Source organism: Mesocricetus auratus, unplaced genomic scaffold (assembly GCF_017639785.1).
Source record: "Mesocricetus auratus isolate SY011 unplaced genomic scaffold, BCM_Maur_2.0 Super-Scaffold_100031, whole genome shotgun sequence".
Classification (NCBI taxonomy): Eukaryota; Metazoa; Chordata; class Mammalia; order Rodentia; family Cricetidae; genus Mesocricetus; species Mesocricetus auratus.
This window is the reverse complement of record NW_024429212.1, coordinates 1,272,916-1,296,412: the sequence shown is the minus strand read 5'-3', so window position 1 is coordinate 1,296,412 and position 23,497 is coordinate 1,272,916. Positions and strand designations below refer to the sequence as shown.

The following is a 23,497-nucleotide window of genomic DNA, read 5'->3' as shown; positions in this document are numbered from 1 at the left end:
TAATTCAAGACCTAGTTGTTTGTTTTCATATAAGCAGAACAGGTTGTGCTTGCCCAGAGTTACTTTTGAAGCACGCTTTCCTGTCACTTTGGAAAATTAGCACAAATAGCTCAAATATATTTGTGTGCATGTGTATGTGTGAACATATGTGCCCATGTGTGTGCCATCATGTATGTATGGCAGTCAGAGGACAATCGATAGGAATCAGTTGTCCTTCCACAGTGTTAGTCCTAGGAATCTAACAGGGTTTTGGTGGCCAACACCTTTACCCACTGAGCCATCTTGCCAGCTTCTTACTCCCTTTTAAAATCAACTGTTTTGGCACTTCATAATGAGCTATAATAAACCACTCCTTAAAAAAGAAATTCTTGCCTAGACTTGAGCAAACATTATAAAAGAACAAAGAGAGAGTGCACCCTCCACCATCACCCAAATCCTTTTAGTTCATTGTCCTAATAAAGTCAGAATGTACACATTGTCTGTTCTTTGTATGTCTAAGTATTTAATCTTTTTTATAATATCAAATGGAGGCCTAAAGAGAGGGCTCCATGTTAGGTCAGAGTGTTTGCTGAGCAAGCCTGAGGACCAAAGTTCTGATCCTAATACCCACATAAAAATCCCAGTGTGAACCGGGCGTTGGTGGCATATGCCTTTAATCCCAGCACTTGGGTGGCAGAGATAGGTAGATCTCTGTGAGTTCAAAGCCAGTCTGGTCTACAGAGCGAGTTCCAGGACAGCCAGAGACCCTGTCTCTGGGTGGGGGTTGGGGGAGGAATCCCAGTGTGGCAGCACACACCTGTAACCCCGGTCCTTGGGGCCAAGACACGGGAGGATTACTATAGCTCATTAGCTGCCAGCCTAGCTCAGGTTCAATGACAGACCCAAGAGAAGAAGACAGAGAATGCTGAAGCGGGATACTCAGCATCTTCTCCAGGATATTCAGCGTCTTCTCCAGGATATTCAGCATCTTCTCCAGGCCTCTCCTTGCATGCACAAATTCACACGCACACGTGCGCGCACACACACACATGCGCCTCCACAGGCACCACATCCACACAGACATCCACTGTTGAATGGGCATGTCTAGTGTCCTTTGGGTTTTCAGTAAATGTGGCAAAATAGTCAGACCTTTGTGGGAGCGGAGTGTCTATTTATCTACGTGTTTAAATTCTTCAAGTCCAAACCTTGTAGGCTTATGAAATTCCTTCAGGTTTTAATTCTGCCATCATTGTTTCAACTTTCCATTCTTCCCCCACCTGCCATCCCTACCTCACAAGCACCAGCTGAGGGGACATCATGAAATAAACCACAGTATGATTGAAGTCAAATTCAGTTAGGAAAAAGAAAAATCCTACAGAAAAACACTACATCCCCCAGTAACTAAAAGAATCTAATAGTAAAAATGGTAATAAAGAAGGCTAAATATGTTTAAGGGCACGGACAGAGATAGGAGCTGGTGCCACCTTGGTACCAACCATGCACCAATCACAGGGAGTAGGGGTCTCTCACTTGTGTCTCCAGCCTTCCTGTGGGCTCAGGGCAGTTTGCCCATTTAAAATCCAAGGAAAGAAAGAGTCACTATAGCTTAATAGCTTGCCAGCCTTCTCCATCTGACTGCTAAGGAACTAATTCAAGATGAGAACCTTGCAGCCTTGAGTCAAAACTAGCTTTGTGCATTGGAGTGACAGCTGTTGTTAAAGGCTCGCTTTGCAGGCATGAGGACTTGAGTTTGATTCCTAGAACTCACATCCAGAGCCAAGCCAGACATGGCATCACACACCTCTAATCTCAGTGCTGGGGAGTTGGAGATGACGAGATCCCTGCAGCTCCCTGGCCAGTGAGCCTCACCTACTCAGTGCGCTCCACATCCCAGTGGGAGACTGTCTCTAAAATGAATGGCAACCTCTAGACCAGCAGTTCTCACCCTGTGGGTCGTGACCCCTTTGGTAGTTGAACAAACCTGTCACAGAAGTCATCTAAGACCATCAGAAAACACAGATTTTTATATTATGATTCATAACAGTAGCAAAATTACAGTTATGAAATATCAACAAAAATAATTTTATGATTAGGGGTCACCACACCATGAGGAACTGTATTAAAGGGTCACAGCATGAGGAAGATTGAGAACCACTGGTTAAGACACACGTGTATACATGTGCCCGTGAACACACACTCATACACACAAACTGTTGGGCATCTGTGCTTCATGATAATTAGTGTAATATGTGTCCTCCTCTGTGCTTGGACTCCAGTACCGAGACTCTTGTGCTACCTGAGAGATCATGTTGGAGTTCTGAGGGCTCGCCCACCATAAGTCATTGGGAGTGAGGAGGTCTACTCACAGTTTGGCGTGGACATCATAGTCAGCAGGCTGTTGACTGTCTCCATCAGGTCATGCTGCTGCTTCTGAAGGACCGAGTTGTTCACAGTGGCCGTCACCAGCTTCTTCTCCAGCTCGTCGATGACTGAGCTCTGCTTGGACACAAGCACTTGGAGCTGGTCCTTCTGCTCTTTCATCGACTGCAGCTGCACACTGTGCTTGTCCTCCATGTCCAGCACCTTCTTTTCTAGGAAGCTTACAGGGAAAGTGTTTGTAAGCGCAGGGAGTTCCAGATGGCTTAGGACCTTGTCAACCAAGTGCTTCGTAAAATCTCGTCATTTCCAGAGCTAATAACTCTTTCCATCTCTTAGACTTCTGTTTGGTGGTGTTTAATTAAAATGCTATATAAAGTGAGAAGATTTGGGGCCTGGAGAGATAGCTCAGTGGTTAGACACACTAGTTGCCCTCGTAGAAGACCTGGCTCCATTCCCCGAAGCCGTATAGTGGCTCACAGCTACCCATAACTCCATTTTCTGGATGTATGGTGGTAAGCATAGCTGCCTTCCATAATTCCAGTTTTAGGGGATCTGATGCCCTCTCCTGACCTCCACAGGCACCAGGCATGCACATGGCGCACATACCTACATGTAGGCAAAAACTGAGACACATAGAAATAAATCTTTAAGGAACATTCTTTTTTAAGTGGTAAGATTTCTCACAGCCCAAAGAAATCTTCAAATTGCCATGTTAAGCTACTTAGGTATATGTGTACATGTGCGTTTGTGTGTAAACCTGAAAGAGTATAGAGTCTTATCTGTGCAAGAATACACTGGATCTCAGTAATAGACCCTGAGGGTCATAAGCACTGCCTGTTACAAGCTCACAGGAAGGTGACATTATTTCAAGCCATGCTTACAGAGTTCATCGTGAGAGCAGGGAGTTTGAATTAGACCCTCAGGTCATGTATTACCTTTCTCCTAAACTGTTTCATTTTAATACTAATCAAGACAACAGTACTCTCTCAATACCATGTGGCAAATAGTCTTCTATGATGGAGGCAAATAATATATATACACAGGTTTAAATCCTACCGCTCTGGCTTTGTGAGTGTAAGTGACTTCCTCAGTTGCACATCGGTTCCCTCATCTGTAAACTGGGTAAATATTACCCACTGCATGAGAATGCTCTAAGGAATAAGTGCATGTAAAAGTATAAACAGACTGGTAGTTGACACCTAGGAAATGTTATTACCAATATCAACATTATCATCTCATGTTCAAGGAGAACTCTGAACAAACATAAAATTGAGACACAATAAATCAAATGCCTACACATATACCCAGGTGGCTGATGATGCCAAATCAAATGCGGATCTTTCTTACTCTAAACTCTGTGTTCCTTTGCTTGCTTGCTTGTTTGTTTGTTTTTATGTGGATCCATTTCCTAGGGAAGTTTAGCCATCCTATCTCACATAGGTGGTCGTTAACACGTACAGCCTGAGCAAACCCTTAACAATTACCTAATAAAGTTATGCCATATAAGCACCAAAATGTTTTATTAATGGTTTTGTAGTTATTTCTAATCTTAACTATAAGGTGCTATAACCACTCATAGATTCAGCTAAGAGTATACTAATTTTTAACTGAAACTTACTCCTGTAACAGCAAACTAGACAAAAAAAAAAAAAAATCCAAGTGCATGGGATTGCGTAAATGCTGGGAGATCAGGAACTCGTTCTAGGAGGAGTCCTGCAGTAAAGGCCCATGGCAGCTGCTATTGTCTGTGAGATGAATGGAAGATGTAGAATCTAAACCGTGGCCTCTTGGTACCCACGTAGAGTCAGTGGCTACGTGCTTCATAGCAGAGCATTGTAACTGTACTGCTCTACAGCCCCAGAGTTATTTTTAGAATAAAAATGAACGACAGAATGAAGACTGCGTAGGAGATTTAACTTCAGCTGGTGAATCCAAAGGGGCAATAGTGTTGATCTTGGGAGACATGCTGATCCTGGTAAGGACTTTTGGTTTTGTTTGAATCTACAAGGAAAGCAATCTCAATCTCACTTTGTAGAAATTTTTAAAGATTTAAAAGTCATTTGTAGAATGTGAAACACCACATATTTTTTCCAATTTTTTTTAATCTTAAGCTGTTCAGAATTGAAGACAGGAAACACCCACCCATCGAGAGAGCTAATGTCATCAAGGAAATTTCATGACGTTTTTGATGAGGAAGCTTTATTATTCCTTTACATATTTGTAACAAAAGAAGACAATTTCTGTACTCTGTAAGGTTCTTGTTCCTGCCGTGTGGTTCTTGTAACTGATGGGTTTTGTTTTGTTTTGGTTTGGCTTAGATAAATCAACCTTTGTATACCTGTACCAGGGAAGGTAGATCCAACACACCACCCCCTCTGGTAGATTTTTAGCAGTTCAGGTTGTGAAACACCACTGGGGCAAATCATGGGAACTTTTCACTTTGTTAGATATGTGTGGAAGGTGCTTTGATAGAGACACTTCCAGAATTAATCATAAACTCATAAAATGATTTTCATTATTGAAAAGGTGCATTATTTATTGGCCCAGGTCAGTTAAACTGGGGGAAATGTGAAGGACTTAAATAAGGGGTAGAATGCAAGGGATTGTTTAAGCAAGAATTACTGGAAATCACATGATGGTTGGAAGCACTGTTCTCTACAGTAAAGAACCTCCATTCATGAAGAAATCTCACCAAATCCTGAAATGGATTTTAAGATATAGTGGAAGTTTCTGTGTATCTCGAAGCAGTTCCCTGAGCAACTGGTTTGTGTAGCAAAGTTTATTCCAACTCATCTAGGAAAAAGGCAAACTCTGCCAGTGAATACGGTTAGCCCTTCATACCCACAAGCTCTGAGCCAGTGGATTCAACCACACACACTGGGATTGAAATTATTTGGGAGGAGGTGATGCACCCATTAACAACTTGAAAAACCCCTCTGTTTTGTTATTACTCCCTAGATGACACAGCATAATTGTGAGTGCAGTTGTTATCTGCAAGCAGCATAGGGACACTTTAAACCATAGAGGAAGATTATATAGGCTATAGAGTAATGACTGTCCCATCTTACATAAGGGACTTACTTGTCAATAGCTTTTGGTATCCAAAGTGGATTATAGATCCAAATCCCCTATGCATCCTGAATGATGACAGAGTTCACAGAGAAGACATTGGGTGGCATTGTGGGCACATTGGCCTGATTGTGAAGCCTTGGGAAGAAGCGGTCATCAGTCCCTGAGTGTGTTCAGCAGACTGAACAGTGCCGCCTTTCTGAGAGGTGGTATGTTTACAGCAAGTGAGAGCTATCAGCAGCATCCACAGGAGCCTTGCCAAGGGAAGATTGCAGCATCTCAGTTAGCATCTTAAGCTCTCTTTCTTACTGTGCAGTGGGGAAATTTCAAATAGGAACGAAAACTGTTCCAGTAAGGGAAAAAAAATCTGTTTGCTTTTCAAGCTCGTAAATAAAAGACAGAGTAAACCTGGTTACCCAGAAAACACAGAGAATAACTGTAGCTTGGGCTTTACTAATGCCGAGGATGCTGTGAGCCTGTGTTCATTCCCTTTTCTGGGTAAAGACTGAGACATGCCGTAAGGACCATTCTCCATGTGAGATGCAGTCTCAATTGAAAACAAGGAAATAAGTACCACCTATTTTGTAAAACTACTCCCTGGTGTTTCCCCCGATTGGGGGGAAAAAAAAACATGAAAACAGTTTGCATTCGTGTAGATTATGTTGAGATTTTAAATATTTAGTTTAAATATTGGCACAATTATATTTCACATTAGCTTTTCCTTTTCGTCGTGTGTACGTGTTTACGTGTGAGGGACTGAGCAAGCAGGGAGGCAGTGGGGGCCACTGCTGCGTATGGAAGTCCTTGGGCAGTTTTGTGGAGTTGGTACTCTCCTTCTACCTTGGGGAAGGGGGGGAATTGAACTCACGTTCTCAGGCTGGTCTGGTAAGCTCTTTTTCCTGCTGAGCCATCCCATTGGCCCTCGCCACAAGTTTTAGAAAGTATTACACAGTGAGACAGATACTGTCTTCCAGCTTCCCCTGGCGTGCTTCATCTTACAAGAAACAAGGTCCCCACCAGGTAGGGCTGCACACGCCTTTAATCGCAGCATGAGGGAAGCAGGGACAGGCAGATCTCGGAGTCCAAGGCCATCCTGGTCTACATAGTAAGTTCTAGGCAAGCTAGAATTACAAAGTGAGAAACCCCACCCCCACCCCAAGACCAAGAAATGTGTCAAGTTGACATTTAAGGCCTCAGACAGTATTTGTGTGGACTAAACTACATAATGTTGAGCAGATTTGGGTCTTTAAAGGCCCAGAATGAAAAACAAACTTCAAGACTAATGAGATGTTTGTGTCAGTTTAGAAATTTTCTCTAGATTCTCCTTGTCTCTTATTCTCAGAGCCTCTGACCCATATATGTTCCAGGCAGAAATCCATCCTTTTGGGGAAGCTATGCTTATAGCCGTGGGTAGGGTATGTATCTAGAAAGGGTACAGTTTGGAATATCAAGTATTTTGTAGTGTTATTACCTGTTCTTATCTTGTAGTTTGTTTATTTCACTGGTCTGATCCAAAATCTGCTTTTCCAGTTTGTTGGTAGAAATAGAATGTTGGAGAAGCTGCAACTCGAGTCTGGTTGTCTGGTTTAATACCTGCATATAACAGACAGAATTACTGCCTACCGCCCTGATTAGTACAATGTATGCCCTTTCTTGATTCAGTCGTCCAAGTGATCAGACCGCATATTATTCATTAACTCGACTGTCTTGTCTTGACACATGGTTTTTCTTGCTTCCATTTCCATCTTCCAACTCTCCCCCCACACACAGCCTCTGCCCAATGGCTTTTTAATAACCAAGTCAAAGTAGTGCTACCCATATGAGTTTGGGAAGAGGATCTGTCCGCTGCAGCACGGGAGATTTTCCAGTGCTCACACATTTAAAAGAAAGAAAAGAAAGATTCTCCCTTCCCAAGCAGCTGTTAACTGCCAGTAGCTCCTCAGTATGAGATGGGCCTGGAGTGTTCCTCCCCCATCTGGATTTAGCCATTTTTTTATGCCCATAAAGATTTTGGTGTCATAGAACACGCCTAACTGTATTACTCCTTTCGTAGTAAATGAGTAACAACTCTGGAAAACAACTAGTATCAAATAACTTATTATGTTACTGCTTCTATACTATTCTATTGTTTTATATAGCATAGCAAGTGGTGATACTAAATAACGACTTTATAGATCAAAAGTTAGCCTAGCAGGATGGTTCAGTGAGGAAAGACACTTGCCACCAAGCCAGGTGACCCAAGTCCACTCCCCAGGATACAGCAAACTCCTGCAAATTGTCCTTTGACCTACACACACACACACACACACACACACACACACACACACACACATACACAGCTTGCATGCAAACTAAATAAACCTAATAATTTTATTTTAAATAATTTCCCTCTGCTCAAAACTTTCTGTCCGTGGACAAAAGGTCGGAGTCACATGCTCCCCGTGTGAAAGTGAAAGCTCATTGTTAGCCTGCTGATACCCACTTGTTAAGCCTTTTCTTTCTTCTGTTCTATTTTTCTTGTTCCTATTTTAAAAGTCCTTCTGGCCAATTAGGGAATAATGAAATCTCAATATCCCGTGGAAGCCAGCGCTGCCCATTGTGTGGGCTCTTTGGTGCCTGGCTGCCTCCCAGCAGGAAGAATCAACTACTCACATCCTTGTGTGGTGTCACTCAGGATGTGATATCACCTGTTAATGGAAGTCTGAATTGTTGCCCAGCAACCAGAGACCTTGAAAAAGAATCATTGTTTGTGGGGGTCCTTGTCATCAGCATAGCCCTGGCCTGTCTCACCATGCAGGTGCCGGGCATGTCTGGTCCTTGTCAAGCCTGGCTGAGGTCATAGCAGAGCACTTCTGGAAATGAGCAAAGGACTGGCCTGTAGCTGCTGTGCCAGCAGGACAGCGTTGGCCTCTGTTTTCTCTCTACAGACATTCTATACCAGTCTATTCGTTAAGGAACAGGACAACTTGAGAAATACGGAATGAGGGCAGATTTGGGAGAGGCGGAGAAACATGCCAGTAGGGAACCTGGCTGGGCGGTAGTGGAGCACGCCTTTAATCCCAGCACTCGGGAGGCAGAGGCAGGCGAGTTCGAGACTAGCCTGGTCTACAAGAGCTAGTTCCAGGACAACCTCCAAAACTACAGAGAACCCTGTCTTGAAAAATCAAAAAAAAAAGACCCTGTTTGACATAAGAATTGTGTGTGTATACTAGGGGAGAGAGGGTAGTGTCTGTGTAGAGGTACGCACATGCCATGGCACACATATAGTGGTCAGAGGACACCATTAGCACTTGGTTCTCTTCTTCTGCCTTATTGAGGCAGGGTTCATCTTGCTTCTGCTGTGATGTGTGCTCCAGGCTAGTCAGCCCCCAATTGTCTAGAGAGTTCTGTCTCTGCTTCCCATCATGCTATGGGAGCAATGGCCTTAGGGATGGGCACCACCACACCCAGCTTTCTTCACGTCACTTCTGAAAGGGGTTGTATAGACAGACCTCAAGGTTCTGAGTTAGCTGGTACTATGTTGTCCAGGTCAGATAATGGCTGTAAGACCTCAAACCTCCAGCTGTGTACGATGTCTAATAAGCTCACTCTGGCAGTCTAGAAGAATTGTGCATCTAACCAGAAATGTTCCTGTTTTATGGGACCTATTCCATACCACTCGTTACGTGACCAACAGTTGCTGTCAAATGGACTGAGAACCTCAGTCAGCCTCCGTGTCCTTCCTCGGGCTCACCTGCACTGATGTGTTTATTTGGACTCTGCAGCTGTTTTCTCTCCATCCCTGGCCTGTTTTCCTGTTAGCCTCAGTCATAGGATGTCTAACTTCGTAGTGGCATTTTTGAAATCCTGTGATCTTACACCGGATGTCACAAAGGTTTGCAGACTTGTTCTGTGTCCTAACTTTATTGCTTGTATCAGAAAAAGAGACAAAAAATGCTATATTGTGATTAAGGGACGTTTCAGAAGAACATGATAGCCCCCCAGAGTTACTGTCAAAATCTACAGAATGTCACTTAACCATTACTATTTTATTTTATCAGTTGACTTGATCCATACACACATTGTTTCTTTTTAAATTACTCTATCTCTTCATGTTAACAAACAGGATTATATCTCAGTGCCTTGTGATCTGTGGGAAATGTGTGTTTCTTTATAGTGTTTCCTAAATGGCTGACATTGTTGAAAGATGATAAGCAAATAATTCCTTACTCTGTTGTTTTTGATCTACTGTTTTCTCAATGAAACCAGTTTATAGAGAGACTCTGAATGATGATTGTCGCCACACTAGCAGTGTCTCAGGGTCTGAGAGGCTAGTGGTTTCTCTTATGGGAATCAGGCTGTCTTGTGCTGAAGTCTGGTTCAAGCAGCAGGGGTACTAAATGTTGGGGCAGTTTACAGTGGGAACCTTCTGTTGTTTTCTAAAGGATTGATGGAGCTCAGAGAATGATGACACTAACTTCTAAGCTTCCAAGAAGTAAGATTGGGATTCAGGAAGCAGACTTGCAGAAACTCGAGCAGCTGCCCAGGCTCACTCGTTCTGCCTTGGGACTCTTGGCTCCGAGTCATGCCCTGTCTGTGCCCCTGCAGGCTGTCAGGACTCCCTCTAAGAATCCACTCCACAAACTTCGTTAACAGTTATCTCGACTCCAGGGCTAGATTGAAGAGCAAGGCTTCAGCTCTCTGCTTCATGGTTTCTACTTCTCAAATATGCAAAGCAGAACTTGGAGATGGAAAATAGTGTCTCGGGCCTAGAAGAGGCCAGCGAAGGGAAGGAACATTTATCTTAGCATATTAAGCCGTGGATAACATGCATATAGCTAGGGGGCCCCTGAATAAATTGAATAAATAAATTTAGCCCCAGTTGTGAAAACCCATTGGCTTCTCAGAGTCCCGGCTGCCCCTTAACTCCTCAGTCCTGAAGCCGCCACCTTCCTGCACAGCCAGTGTCTGCCTTCCCATTACCCCACTGCACAGCCAGCCACAGGCACGTGGTCTGTCAGCTGCTGCACCAAGGGGTTTGTCCGTCACGTACTTGGGCCTCCACGTCAGTCAGTTTCCGAGTCTGGGCCGCTGTCTGGTTCAGCAGGCTAGTTCCGATCTCTATCATCACGGCCGTCTGGTTCTGCACCACATTCTGCTGTATCTCCACCATCTCCTTCTTCATGTTGTCCTGGATGTAGTTCTCCAGCTAGGAGGAGCAAGTGATGGACAGACAGTCGTTAGTTAGACAGTGGCTAGAAGCCCGGTTCCTAAGTGCTTGCCATTTGCCCCTTTTCTAAAACACTGTTTTTAGGGTGGTGAGAAGGCTTAGCAGCCAGGACCCTGGCTCTACTGCTTAACACGGACTTTTGGACACCGATTTCCTTGTATGTAAGTTAGCATTTCCAATGGCTCAGTCGAGCACCTCAAAAATAAGGCTATGCTTCTACATCATTGCTCGTGAGTTACTCCGTGCTTAAAAATTCAATTTCCTTTTTAAATTGGTAAGTCTGATGATGAGAGCTCTTGATTGGCCCAAACTATAGCTCAGAGACAAAACTTATTTTTATTCTTCTTGTGCAAAGTAGAGTGTTTTTTGTGTTAACCTGAATATGAAATCCGAGTCCAGCACCTTTCTTTAAGTCTCTACAGAGGGTCACCGGTTCAGTCATCAAAGTCACCTTCTTAAACATTGACCAGTGACTCTTCACTTCTGCCTTGAAGAGTACGGAAGCAGTGTGGGAGTTTCTGAGTTCTTCTCTGGTCAAGGGCGTCCTTGTTGGTGGGCCTCATGTTGTGTCTCCTGATGGGTGCTGTGCAGTCCGTGGGTTTGCATTCTTAACTATATGCTCTCCCACAGTGTGTTTGCTTTGGGTGCTGCCCTGTCCACGGTCTCCCACCTCCTACACAGGCTTTCTGGATAGTTAGCAGTCAAGCTGACCAATGTTCTTTGGTTATTGAGCAGTGTGACATGTTCATTGTAATTTTTAAAAGCAACACTCAAGAAAAAGACACCATGTGACAGAGCTTGTTTGGAGGGTTTTTTTAATTGGGGGAAAGTGAATGGGAAAAGGGGGGAGGGGAGGAGGGAGACAGGCCTATGGGGACAGGAGCAGCAGAAGAGAAGAGAGAGGCAGAGAGAGAAGGGGGGAAGAGAGACAGGCAGAGACAGAGAGATGGGAGGTGGTCAAGGCCTTTTAAAAAGGGAACATAGTTAATAGGCACAGGTGATGCTCTTAGTGGCTGCAGCTGAGAGCGTGTCCTGTCAGAACCCCAAGGGCAGGCCAGTACAGACGCCTGGAATACAGAGTCCTAAAGCTCTGTGGTCATTTATGAAAGCTTGAAGTTGAAGCCTCCACGATGACATGGAGTGAAACGGTGTAAAGCTCCAATGGCTGTGTGTAGCAAGCAGTCTACCCTCAAATGCTGGTCTCCACTGACCTCCGTCAGGCCTGTGCCAGGCTTAGTGTAGTGTCCTGAATGCACGGCCTCCAGAAATGAATGGGCAACATGTGTTTGTGAGCCTGGGTCACAACTCATTCAGAACTGTCCTCCATGCCTCGTTCCTCTCCACCCCCAGCAAAGACAGTCTATCCAGAGATATATTCTAGAAGTCTGGAACTAGGAAGAGGCCCTGAGCCTGAAGTGTAGATCTATGCTCAGAAACAACAGTCGACAAGCCTGGTTAAGTGAAGATGTTGGCTTCCCCTTTCTCACTCTGAAGCATGAAACTAGAGAGGGAAAATAAACCTTCCAACACCTCCCTCCTCTTTTCCAAGCTACTGGGTCAAATGTGGTTGCAACTGTCAAGAGACAGGAGAAGATTGTTTGTAAAGGGGACATTTAGACTCAAGATCCAATTTAAAATTAGACCTAGGAGCTCTAAAAAAAAAAAAAGCTTATTTTTTTAAATAAAATTTCCTCATTTCCTTACCCTTTTTCTAAGCTTCAAGACAAGAAATTCTAAAAGGTCAGTAACTCAGGAAGAGACAGGGGAGGGTGACAAAGCCATGTACTTGGATATACTCCGTGTAATGCTTATGAATCAATTAAATGCGGTTCCTTTTCGTGACAGCATCTTGAGATATGCAGGGTGGGGAAAGTGACCCACCCACAGTAACATCAAGTGACCAGTTTTACACCAAGGCACTGGAAGTGAAGCCATAAGCTGCTCAAGGAAGAGGACATTGACTCTTCAGAAGCCGCCCAGCAGCAGCAAGGCCTGTTGGAACCTGAGTGTCTGTTGATCACTTGCCACACCTCAGTCCTCGAGGGTCTCTGTGAGCTCGGAATGGCCAGCTGAGAGCTAGTGCTTGCAAGCACGTGTTATCTTATCCCCAAAGCCTCGAAGGACATTTAGCCTTTTAACAGCCAGCAGTGATATAACTGACTCAGAAGTGGCCTGAGGCTACCTTCCTATCCTGGGTTTCATGTGCTTACAGCAAACCACCTCACTAGACCACAGCCATGCTGACCAACAAGAAAGCCTAGAATCAGGGCAGGGGGTCTAGTTTGGTGGTAAAGTGCTTGGCTAGCTTAAGCACAATGAAAAGAAAAAGAAAGCCCTGAATCAAAAATTATCAACACCAAGAGTGTCATGACAGAAGAATCTGCTTTTCCTCTCCAAAGACTAGTAGTAATTGTGAGATGGGGAGTTTATGGTTGTTCATAGGAAAATGTGAAGATAGTCCTTTCCAAATGAAGGTATCCATCATACTGTTGCCTTTCTGCAAATCATGACATCTCAGAGAATCTAAGACTAACTCTATACACATGAAGCTCTCAGCCAGTCCACAGAGAGAGATAGACCTGGAAACTGCCCTGTCCCTGGTCCTTACTTAACCACCCGGGATGTCTTTTCAGTCAGTGTTTCTTGTTGCTTTTAATCCATGACAGCAGAAATCTGCACGGTGAAGCCCATTCTGGTATAAGAAGTCAACTTGATGGGGGACTGGATAAATAGCTGTTCCCCCATGGGTCCCTTTCCTGTCACCCGCACTTGGCAGCTGTTACCAACAACAGCTCTAGGAACCTCCTTGGGCCTCCCCATGGAGGGGCATGGGTCTTACTCCATCCCATGCATGCAGTTTGACATACTCAAGCTGCACATGCACCTTTGATATCAGCTTCCTGTGATCATGCAGGGACTGTGATCTAGAAAGATCCCTGCATACCTGTGAGAGGTCACCCTGTGTTTGGATGTTTACTTCTAATGCTTAAAGCGCTTCTGGAATGCTGATCCTAAGTCCCTGTGCTCAGAATGCAGGGGAACTCTGGTTCTAACACTACAGCCCGCCATGATTCTGTAATTGGAGAGCATTGTTGTTCAATGTTGGACATACTCCTAATACAATCCATAAAGCTTGGCAGCAAATCAAAGCTCAGCTGTCTGTCATAATACATTAACACACACGCACACACACACACACACACACGATATACCTCTCATGCTCTCGCACGTGCATGTATGTGTCTGTGTGTGTGTGTGTGTGTGTGTGTGTGTGTGTGTGTGTGTGTGTGTAATGTCAAATATGTTCTAAGGTTTAATTACCGCCTTTGCCTTTTGAATGATCGGATTTGACAGGAAAAGTAAGTCTATTTGTGAGACAGCCATGCAGGCTGGCTGTACATTAAACTATCTCTCTGGCTAGCTTCCTTATTCTTTAGATTGAAAGAAGAGCCATCTTGCACTTTGCTGGAGAAAAGAGAGCACGTGTAGTTTGCTAGAATTGTCTTCAGCTTTGGGGTCTGATGTTGGCCCCTTAGCAACAACAGATGCTAGTTGAAGATACTAGTAGATGCTAAGTAGAACTGCTTTACTGGGAAATAAAAAAATAATTTGATGTTTCCTTGAACACATGCTGGGCTATCGCCTCCCTTGGTAAACAAAATACTGTAACTGTTCTGACAGATGAGACAGAGGAAGGGAAGGAGGGTCTTGTCTTTATCCTTGTTTGTTTTGTAACCGGGTCCCTTATAGCCAGGCCTGGTCTTGATCCTGTGATCCTCCTGTCTGCCTACCAAGCGCTTACAATACTGGTGAACCCTGCATGCCTGGTCAGTCCTTTACTTCTTTTTACCTCAATGAGCCCTTCCCCCATGGTGGTTGCTCTGGTGGAAGCTTCACCCTAGCCCCTGATATCCATGTACCCAAAGAGCCTGGAATGTTCTGGTGTAAGTTCTACCCCAAGCCCTCTCCCCCATCTCTCTCCAAACCCTGCCACATCTCAGAAAGCCTGCCAAATGATGACCCCCCCCAGAGATGCTTAAGATCACTTCTTTAAACTGCCCCCCAGGAAACAGAAAACATGTGGTTTTCCTATCTCTCTTTTTGTCTCCTTTCTGGGTGGCTGGAAAATCATCTAGGAGCATTTTATCCACTAAACGTGGGCTTTTCCTAATTGGGTTTGATTTGGTCTGATTTGGGTTGCTGCATCAATGGAGAGGCTTATCAGGGTGCAGCAACTTTTCAGCTATGTGTTCCTGTCCCTGTCCCCCACCTTTTCCTTTAGACCTTAAGGAGGTCCCTGCCTTCTCCCCCACCACCCTGCCTTCAGAGTAAGGGAAACTCAATATAAATTTGATCCCTCTGTGGCTCACATTGCTCCCTGACTTTGTCTGGAAAGGAATCACCACACTTTCACTTGGTAATGTTCAGGACTGACATCCGCTAATCTCTCTGACCTCTGTGTTATTCTGGTTTTGTTGTGAAGAAAGAACACCAGAGGCTGGGTAGTTTGGAAAGGAAAGAGGTGTAATCAGGTTCAGTGAATGGGTCAGAAGCAGAGTCATGCCTAGTGTGTGCAAGGACTTGGGCCCAATTAGCTCACAGTTCAAGAAACTCAAAGCCCAAGGGCATGATGGACACTCTCCCTGGCAGCATGACAGCCCAGGTTATCAGAGCAGGAGTTCACGTGAAAGGGAGAAACCAGAAAGACCATGAGGGGACAGTCTTGCTCCTTCATAACGACACTTGGAAGACCTAACTAGGGTCCCAGGAGAACTACTTCAATCCCTTCTTAGTGCAGTGCCCCCAAGTGACCTATGGCTAGACTCCCAAATGATGGGTCCCATCATTTCCCAAAACTGTGACACTGGGGACAAAGCTTCCACCACACAAATCACTGGGAGACGTGTACAAACTAAATCTAAACCAGAGCAGTCTGAATTTCTGGGTCATATGACCTTCCTGCTGTGCCTGCTTGCAAATATTAGAGTAGCAATAAAGGCACACTAAGAAAATAACTCCTGTGGCCAAGGATAGGGGATCAATGGGGTCGATGAGAGTCACCTAACATGGCAATTGGGCCAGGTCAGTCACCTGGCCAAAGGACTAACCCTGGGAAGGCAGACTTACCTTAAGCCACTCTAAAGAGGTAGGAGGAATAATTAGCCCTTTAATGAGATACTGTGTTTTTCTGTCCCAGAATCCTCACCCCTAACTTGGTCTGTTACAGAGTGCAACCATGCCACGCTGCTCCTGAAGCCTGCCGAGTCTTCGGAATTACTAAAAAATACTAACATCTCCTCTTCTCTCTGTCTCTTCACTGAGCTTGTTTCCCCTAACACTCTGGGCTTCCTTTCTGTTCACAGCTCCTCTCACTGCCATGTGCTCTTTGTCCACCTCGTGACTAGTTTCCATGCCAGCTCAAATGGTAGAGCCTTTTCCCTTTCCTTCTCCATTCGCCTCTTCTGGATAGCTGCTACTAAGATTTGTATCTTACCTGCACTGCATTGCTTTTCTTTCAAACTCTAATAAATTGTCTTTAAGCTTCCACTTGAATCCATTCTTAAATTCTTACATAATAAGACTAGGTACCCCCAAGAAGGGACCCCAATCTCCCCTGCATAATAAGACTACTCAATACCTCCCAACACACCTGTCCCTTGAGCCCTTCCCCTCCTGTGTTCATACTCTCCCTCTCTGTGGTCCTGGAGCAAGGGTGCACTCTGATTTATATATATATACTGTTGAATTTATTGTGAAATCCACCACTGGAAGTGACTGCTCATGTTCATTTCAGATACTAAATTTCTGTAACTGTTTCCATAAACACCCTTAGAAACAAGAACCCAAACATTTGCTCTTATAATTAGTTTGCAATTCTGAGGACAAGATTATTAAATCCAGGGATGCTGTGGCTGTGTGGGGATAGCTTTTGACCTAATGTTCTCTAGCCTTTGTCAGGGGGAAACTCTGAGGCATCTTCTGAGGTCTCTGGACAGAAAAGTGGCAGTGTCTGGACCCTCCCCCTCCTCATAGCGCTGCTTTGTTGGTTTTGGTTTCCAAGTTCCTAGCTTTTGCTGCCTAAGCATCTGTGTTCTCAGCAGTGTTGCTGGGGGATGCTGAGATTAAAGGGGATAGCGCAGGAGGCTCATGCTTCAGAGAAACCTCCGTCTTCCTAGGATACACGTGGCAGGCCTATCGACAGAGACACATCAGCACAGGTTACATGTCATGTTTTGATGTCCCCAGAGCTAGGAAGCAAGTGTCTTCCTGACTATCATGTTTGTAAACCATCTTACACTCTATGGCCTTGTGACACCCACACCAGAGCAAATCGCCCACCTCTGCTCTCCAGGTTTGCCTCCTTTGCATAGTTAGCTAGCATAAGGCAGCTTAATGCAGATGTAGACAGAAGCCAGGCCTCTGGCCCAGGCTCCTGGGGTGGTTGGCTCATAGGACTTTTCTTAAACAGCAGTCCTGCTTCCATTTGCCGTGGCCATGGACCCCAGCCTGGGTAAGGTCTTCCAAGAACACCAATTTTCTTTTTTCCTCATGGGTTAATCTGAGTGACTTTCTGTTATCTGATGCAAGGTCCAGACAAGCTAGCCTCTTGCTACCTTCATCAGCATGAAGAGACGAAGTGGCATTTGGTGACCCCTGTGCATCAAGAAACCATAGGCGGGAACTGCAGGCCCTGGTTGGCAGTCTTGTCCCCGGCTCCTGGGATGACACATCTTAACTGCGTCTGCATGCTTCCTGCACACTGCACTGCCAAGTTCCACCTGCTTTGTTCTTATCTTTCTGTGACTGTGTTCTTCCCTGCATCGTTGGGGTGCCTCTGCATGTGCCCACACCCCTCTGCTGCTGTGCCTACTCTACTATCCCTGCTTCAAAACCCGGCCTTTTCCCTCAGCAGCCGCCGCTCCGAGTGTGTGCAGGTTTAACGAAACTTGGAGGAGTGTGTGGACATTTTATTTAGTACAAGATGTCACACTTTATAAAAGTGTCCTCTAGAGAGCTCTTGGGGTGCACATGTCTATCCAATACCTGTCAGAGCACAGGAGGCCCGCTCCACCTTGCAGAGATGTCCATCCGCAAAGCAGAGCCGTCCAACATGCTGTAGCAGAGTGCTCTTTATATCCTCCCTCTCTCTCTCCCTCCCTCCCTCCCTCCCTCCCTCCCTCCCTCCCTCCCTCCCTCCCTCCCTCCCTCCCTCCCTCCCTCCCCCTCCCTCCCTCCCTCCCTCCCCCCTCCCTCCCTCCCTCCCTCCCTCTCTCTCTCTCTCTCTCTTAATCTCAGTGGGTTCTCACATTCTTAGCTTGGGTTTCCCCAGGATCAGAGCCTGAGACCCAGGCAGGCATACAGGAAGTTTATTTAGGAAGTAGTCCCAGAGAGTGGCCATGGAGGATGGCTGAGGAAGGCAGCAAGGAGGGACAGTCAGTTCAAACATGAGGATTCTGTTGGCTGCCACACTGGTTACTGGTGAGATCCCCAGAAGACCAGGGGGACCCTGAACTGCCCTTCAGAGAGCATGGTGGCCCTGTAGATACCCATGCCTTGGGCTGGATTCCTAGGGCTCTCACTGTGTTATCACCAAGTAGAGTCAGCCAGGGGTCCACATCAAGGCCAGTGTCTGGGAATGGCCCCAAGGGTTGAAAGTAGCCACCAAAAGTATGCCCCATGGCATCAGGGTGCCTCTCTGAGGGCTTCTCGGTAAGGTGAAATTGAGACTCCGAAACCTTCAATGTTTCTTCCAGTGTCCCTAGACCCGATTCTGCAGGCTGATGGAGCAGTGGATAGGGTGGGGGGTTTGAGCTGTGTCAAATGTGGCCTTTGATTATATGCTTCCAGCCAACAATTTGTGTGGTGGCTGTGTGGGAGAGCAACAGCAAATCTGAAAATGACCCGTCGGAGAGGGTGAGAATGCAGACCGGAAATGCCAGCTGCAGTCCCTACAAGAGAACAAGCAAGGCATAACCTCGCCTAAGCCTGAGCAGCCAAAGTATGGAGAAGAAGAAATTCCTTTTAACCTCAGCAAAGGAGTCGCATCCAGCAGATTCCACAGGCTTCTGCCATACATCTGCTAGGGAGGTTAACTAGCTCATCTGACTTGTTATTAAGGGTAAGGTGAGCCTGGAAGTGCAGGGCTTAAGTGTAGGCTTCAGAGATGTATCTCACAGTGTGCCCTGCCGTGTGCTTCCGCTACGGACAGATGCCGGCCACTTCTTCATTTCCTCTCTCTAGTACCAGTTCAAGCAGGCAAAGGCTTTCAATGGAGAGAAGTTTGAGCTGCTAAAAAGTAGACAGGGTTAGCTCCATGAAGACTCAGTCGTGCACCTGCCTGCCTTCAGTTACAACAGTGTGCACCAGCCCTCTTTACCCATGGCAGCGTACACCTGCTGGCCTTTACCCACAACTCTGTAGTGTTGCCCCCATCCTGAACTGATGGCAGGCACTTTCTCAGTGGATGTTGCCTTTCTCCTGGATAGTCTTCCCTCTCTTAGCTGAGCATCCTTCTTTATGCTTTGCCCTAGGTTGGAAAGCCTGGTACATCTGTGGGAGTGGGGTGGGGGCATATGTGTATGTGTCCCCTCTTCATTAACGTGTAGTGATGCAAACCTGGAGAGACACTGAAGTATAACACCAGGAGATCTCAGACCACTGGATGCTCTTCATCTTGTTGGCCACAGCTTCTCTAATTTAATGATTTCATTACAACTAAACTTTGCTTTTCTGACCTAGTTAGCGGGGGAAAAAATCATCTTCTTGTGTTGGATTAGATTATCTCTCCTTTAACCTCTGGTTCCGTTCCCACTCTTCCAAGTGTTTAAGGCTACAGTTTTTTCATATTTATTTTCATACTTGTAGTCCCTTGTGTATACATATTTCACAGGACTGCACATGTGCCTGCATCTTACTGAAGCTAAAAGTGACCAATCTTTTTATAACTCACATTACAAATACAAAATATTTCACAAGGCCTTGCTTTACATACCAGTTTTTAAAGTTAAAATATATCTTTAAACAATTCAGCAAACTCGTCTTAGATCTGATCAGCAGGTTTTTGGTTTTTATATGACTTTATTTTGTCTTGAGTCAGTCTCATGGTGCCCAGGCTGACCTGGAACTCTATGTAGCATTTTGCAAGCCTGTCCTCGAGCTCATGACTCTCCTTCCTCAATCTGCCTCCCATGTCTGAGATTGCAGACAAGACCAGTCATACCTGGATACGTATACATACTTAATTTTGAAAGAGAAAGAGAATACTTCAGGGTCTGAGACTGTAGCTCGGTTGACAGAGTGATTGCCCACCATCCACCAGGCCCTGACTTGACCCTGAGCACGATCTTACAAGCAGGCGCAGTGGTAAACGCTTGCTCTCTCAGCCCTCGGGATGGAGTCAGCAGTATAAAGTCGTGCTCATCTACCATGCTCATCTAGGCAGCAGATTAAGACAAGCCTGGGCTATGCGAGGATGCAGCACAGTGCAGGGAAAGCAAGGCAGCACTCAGCACTCATCAGGGAATGGGGCAGGACCGTGTGACTTTTTCTCCTAATTATAATGTATGTTAATTTCCTGACCTGAAGTCGATGGCACGCATATGAAGTACTTATCAGTGTAATTGTGGTGGTTAATCTAGGACCAGTGTTCACTTTGTAAGACTCTAGAAAATCCCTGCACATGTTCCACTTCTGCCTGTGGCTTACAGTCCATCACCACTGCCCTGCAGACCACATGTCCTGGGTCCTGTGGATGAGAAGAGGCTCAACTGGGAACTGCAAATGGTGATTATGACTTCAGGCAAATCATCGAGTGTCTAATTATGTCTCCTAACCCAAAATAAGCAAGTAGCTACCACAAAATACACACTGTGCCGAGCTTCTCATTCCAGCATTCCAGCTCAGGGCTGGTATTGCTTCTGACTTCTGTACAGAGGGAGTTGCTCAGATTTCTGTTTCGGGACTCATTCATGTTGGAGAAGGAGCGGAGCTCCAGGCAGGGATAGAAACAGAAAAACAATTTGACCATAAAATGAAGGCATGCTACTCCAAACTGAATATAACTCTTTTAGTTTTTATGTGTGCTTATGTGACTGTGTGTGTGTCTGTGTGTCTGTCTTTGTGTGTGTAGAGGCGAAGGAAGACAACTTTGTATCTGCTCTGGCACTCTGCTTTATTCTCTCTCTCTCTCTCTCTTTTTTTTTTTTTTAGATTTATTTATTTATTTATTGTGAATACAACATTCTCCCTGCATGTATCTCTGCAGGCCAGAAGAGGGCACCAGATCTCATTATGGATAGTTGTGAGCTACCATGTGGTTGCTGGGAATTGAACTCAGGACCTCTGGAAGAGCAGTCAGTGCTCTTAACCTCTGAGCCATCTCTCCAGCCCCCTGCTTTATTCTCTTAAGACAGGGCCTCTCACTGAACCTGGAGCTCACTGATTGGACTAGACACACACACACATACACACACACACAAACACACGCACGCACGCACACACACACATGCATGCACGCATGCAAGGGTACATATGCACACACACACAAAGATTACAGACAGACAATAGAATACTTCACATGTTGACCTATCCTAGGAACAAGTTATTCAATGAACTCTCTTCTTAAAGACAATATAAATCTGTAAGTTTGATGTCATAGTGTCCTATGTATTCCCTGCATTTTATAACTCAACAAAAAGAGCTTTAAAGGGGAAGGTGTTTGAAATGAAATATGTAGTGTATTTTACTGTCATAGTATGATGTTGCTTAAAATGGGTGACTTTGTATTTCTGCCTTTTACCTGGGACTATCTACATAATGCCTGGAGAGTGAGCTTGGGAATGTGAGTTCCCTCTCCTAGAACTGTGGATGATACCATTCTAGCTGCCCAGGGAGGGTTAAAGGATGCAGTTAGGTAAATTAGTAATTTAACATTCCAAACCATGACTCTTTCCGGATCAAGCATAAAAGGCATGTGCCCTTGGAAGCCCAAGAAAGAATTCATACAGTTCCCATTAGTCTAAAAATAAATAACAAGTAAATAAATGTCTGAGTCATGCATTGCATTTCGATGGAGTTCAGCAGCAGGGAGAACATAAGCTATGCTGTGAGTGGTGGCTCTGCCGAGTGCCCAACGAATGAGGCCATAGTGCTCTGAGAAATAACAGAACTGGTTGGATTTCGTTCCAGGTTTAGTTCCTAATGCACTGTGTCATGCATTTGAGTGGCAATGTGGAAACCTGAGTGAGATGGCTGTGTCGGGGCTGAGTGTGGCTAGGGAGGGTGTGTGTCTATGTCTATGTCTGTGTCTATAGGTCTGTCTTTGAAGCTGTCCTCTAGGCACCTCTGCAGCAGAGGCGAATCCCAGCTCAGTTCCATATTCATTATTGACCGGGCCAACATTTTCAAGCTTCCCATTCCTTATTGAGAAAACTGACATAGAAATACTGTGGAGCTGGTCACGGAGCCCATTTGTCACAGTGTATGAAGCTGTGGGTTCAGTCCCTAGCATCACATAAACTCGTCATGGTTACCAACACCTGTAATCCTGTCACTAAGGAGGTGGAGGCAGAAGTATCACAGGTTCGTGGCCATCCTCCACTGCAGAATGAGTTCAAGGGTAGCTTGGGCAACAGGAGACCTGGCTTCAAATAGGTGGAAGAGGAGGAAGCAACCTACTGTGATAGATTAGCATTCCAAAACTAATTTGAACAAATGAGCAGATTCCAAAGTACACACCAAGGCAGCCTGAATCCCTTGCAGCAAGCAGTAACACCATGGAGGGAAGTTTTAAATGCTCCAGGAAAACCCACAGCGTTCAACTCTGCCAACTGTTAGAAGAAACAGGGGTCCTGGGCCCCTCAGTTATAATGTCTCATTGTCCTTCTGCAAATCTGAGTTTCTGGTGGTCACTGTTGCAGAAAGCAAGCCCAGCGGGATAGAAGATGGACTAGAAGGTACAGGGGCAGTGTCCACTTTGACTCCAAAGAAGCTGTGCAGTGCCTATAGGCTTAGTCCACTCCATTAATGCATAAGAAACTAATCCATTCAGAAAACTGAGACAAATTTGAGACAGACCTAGGCTACATAGAAACACTTGGTCTCAGAAAAGAAAAAAAAAAAAACTTAAGAAACCATCATTTATTTCTTGTAATTCATGTGCATTTATGTTTTGAAATGACTACGAAGTAGTTAAGTATTTGGACCTAATATATCAGCCAGTTCATTTATTAAGTATTCCTTTCCACCTAGGAGTCCTGGGGTGGGGGGTCGGGCAGTAACTAGTGAGATACTTTGGATGCCAGGAACTGAAGAAGATTGGTAAGACACTGCACAAAGCCTTGCCTTTGGTGCAATGGAAACCAACCCTCCCTCCCCTTTTCCTGCCTGCAGTCAAGGTATTACCTTTAGTTGCTGTCTGTGTGCTTGTTGGAAAACTAGAAACACAAATAGAACTGCTGAGTCGTCTTAGGCCTTAGCAAAAGTCTTAGACTTCAGTATTTTTTTAAAAAAACTTTTGGCATTAAAAACAGCAACCAAGCCAGCAGTAGTGGCGCATGCCTTTAATCCCAGTACTCAGGGGGCAGAGGCAGGCAGATGGATCTCTGTGAGTTCAAGACCAGCCTTGTCTACAAAGCAAGTTCCAGGACAGCCAAGGCTACATAGAGAAACACTGTGTCGAAAAGCTAAAGTAAAACCAGCAACCTTGTTCCTTGTTAGTTGGTTTGCAGGCTCCGCCCTCTATAGGCAAGCAGCTTTTCAAAGCAGAGAGTGCTTGGTAGCATGACTCTCAGAGCAGTGTACAGGTGCCGTGTGATTCTGTGCTCGCCCCGGGCTGGTTTGTTTGAGTGGCAGACGGAAACA

General features: G+C 45.3%; 2 protein-coding genes across 3 annotated transcripts in view; one reads left to right on the top strand and one right to left on the bottom strand.

The window, feature by feature from the left end:
* Mcph1 (microcephalin 1) overlaps positions 1 to 23,497 on the top strand; it is a 191,418-nt gene that overhangs the window by 92,771 nt on the left and 75,150 nt on the right. The gene's annotated exons all lie outside the window — the stretch shown is intronic.
* Angpt2 (angiopoietin 2) overlaps positions 1 to 23,497 on the bottom strand; it is a 51,335-nt gene that overhangs the window by 13,796 nt on the left and 14,042 nt on the right. Inside the window, exons 2-4 of the mRNA XM_005082601.4 lie at positions 10,460 to 10,615; positions 6,899 to 7,020; positions 2,346 to 2,578 (exon numbers count right to left, since the gene is read on the bottom strand). Of these exons, the coding sequence (XP_005082658.1) occupies positions 2,346 to 2,578; positions 6,899 to 7,020; positions 10,460 to 10,615 (511 nt within the window). The remainder of the gene's footprint in view (positions 1 to 2,345; positions 2,579 to 6,898; positions 7,021 to 10,459; positions 10,616 to 23,497) is intronic.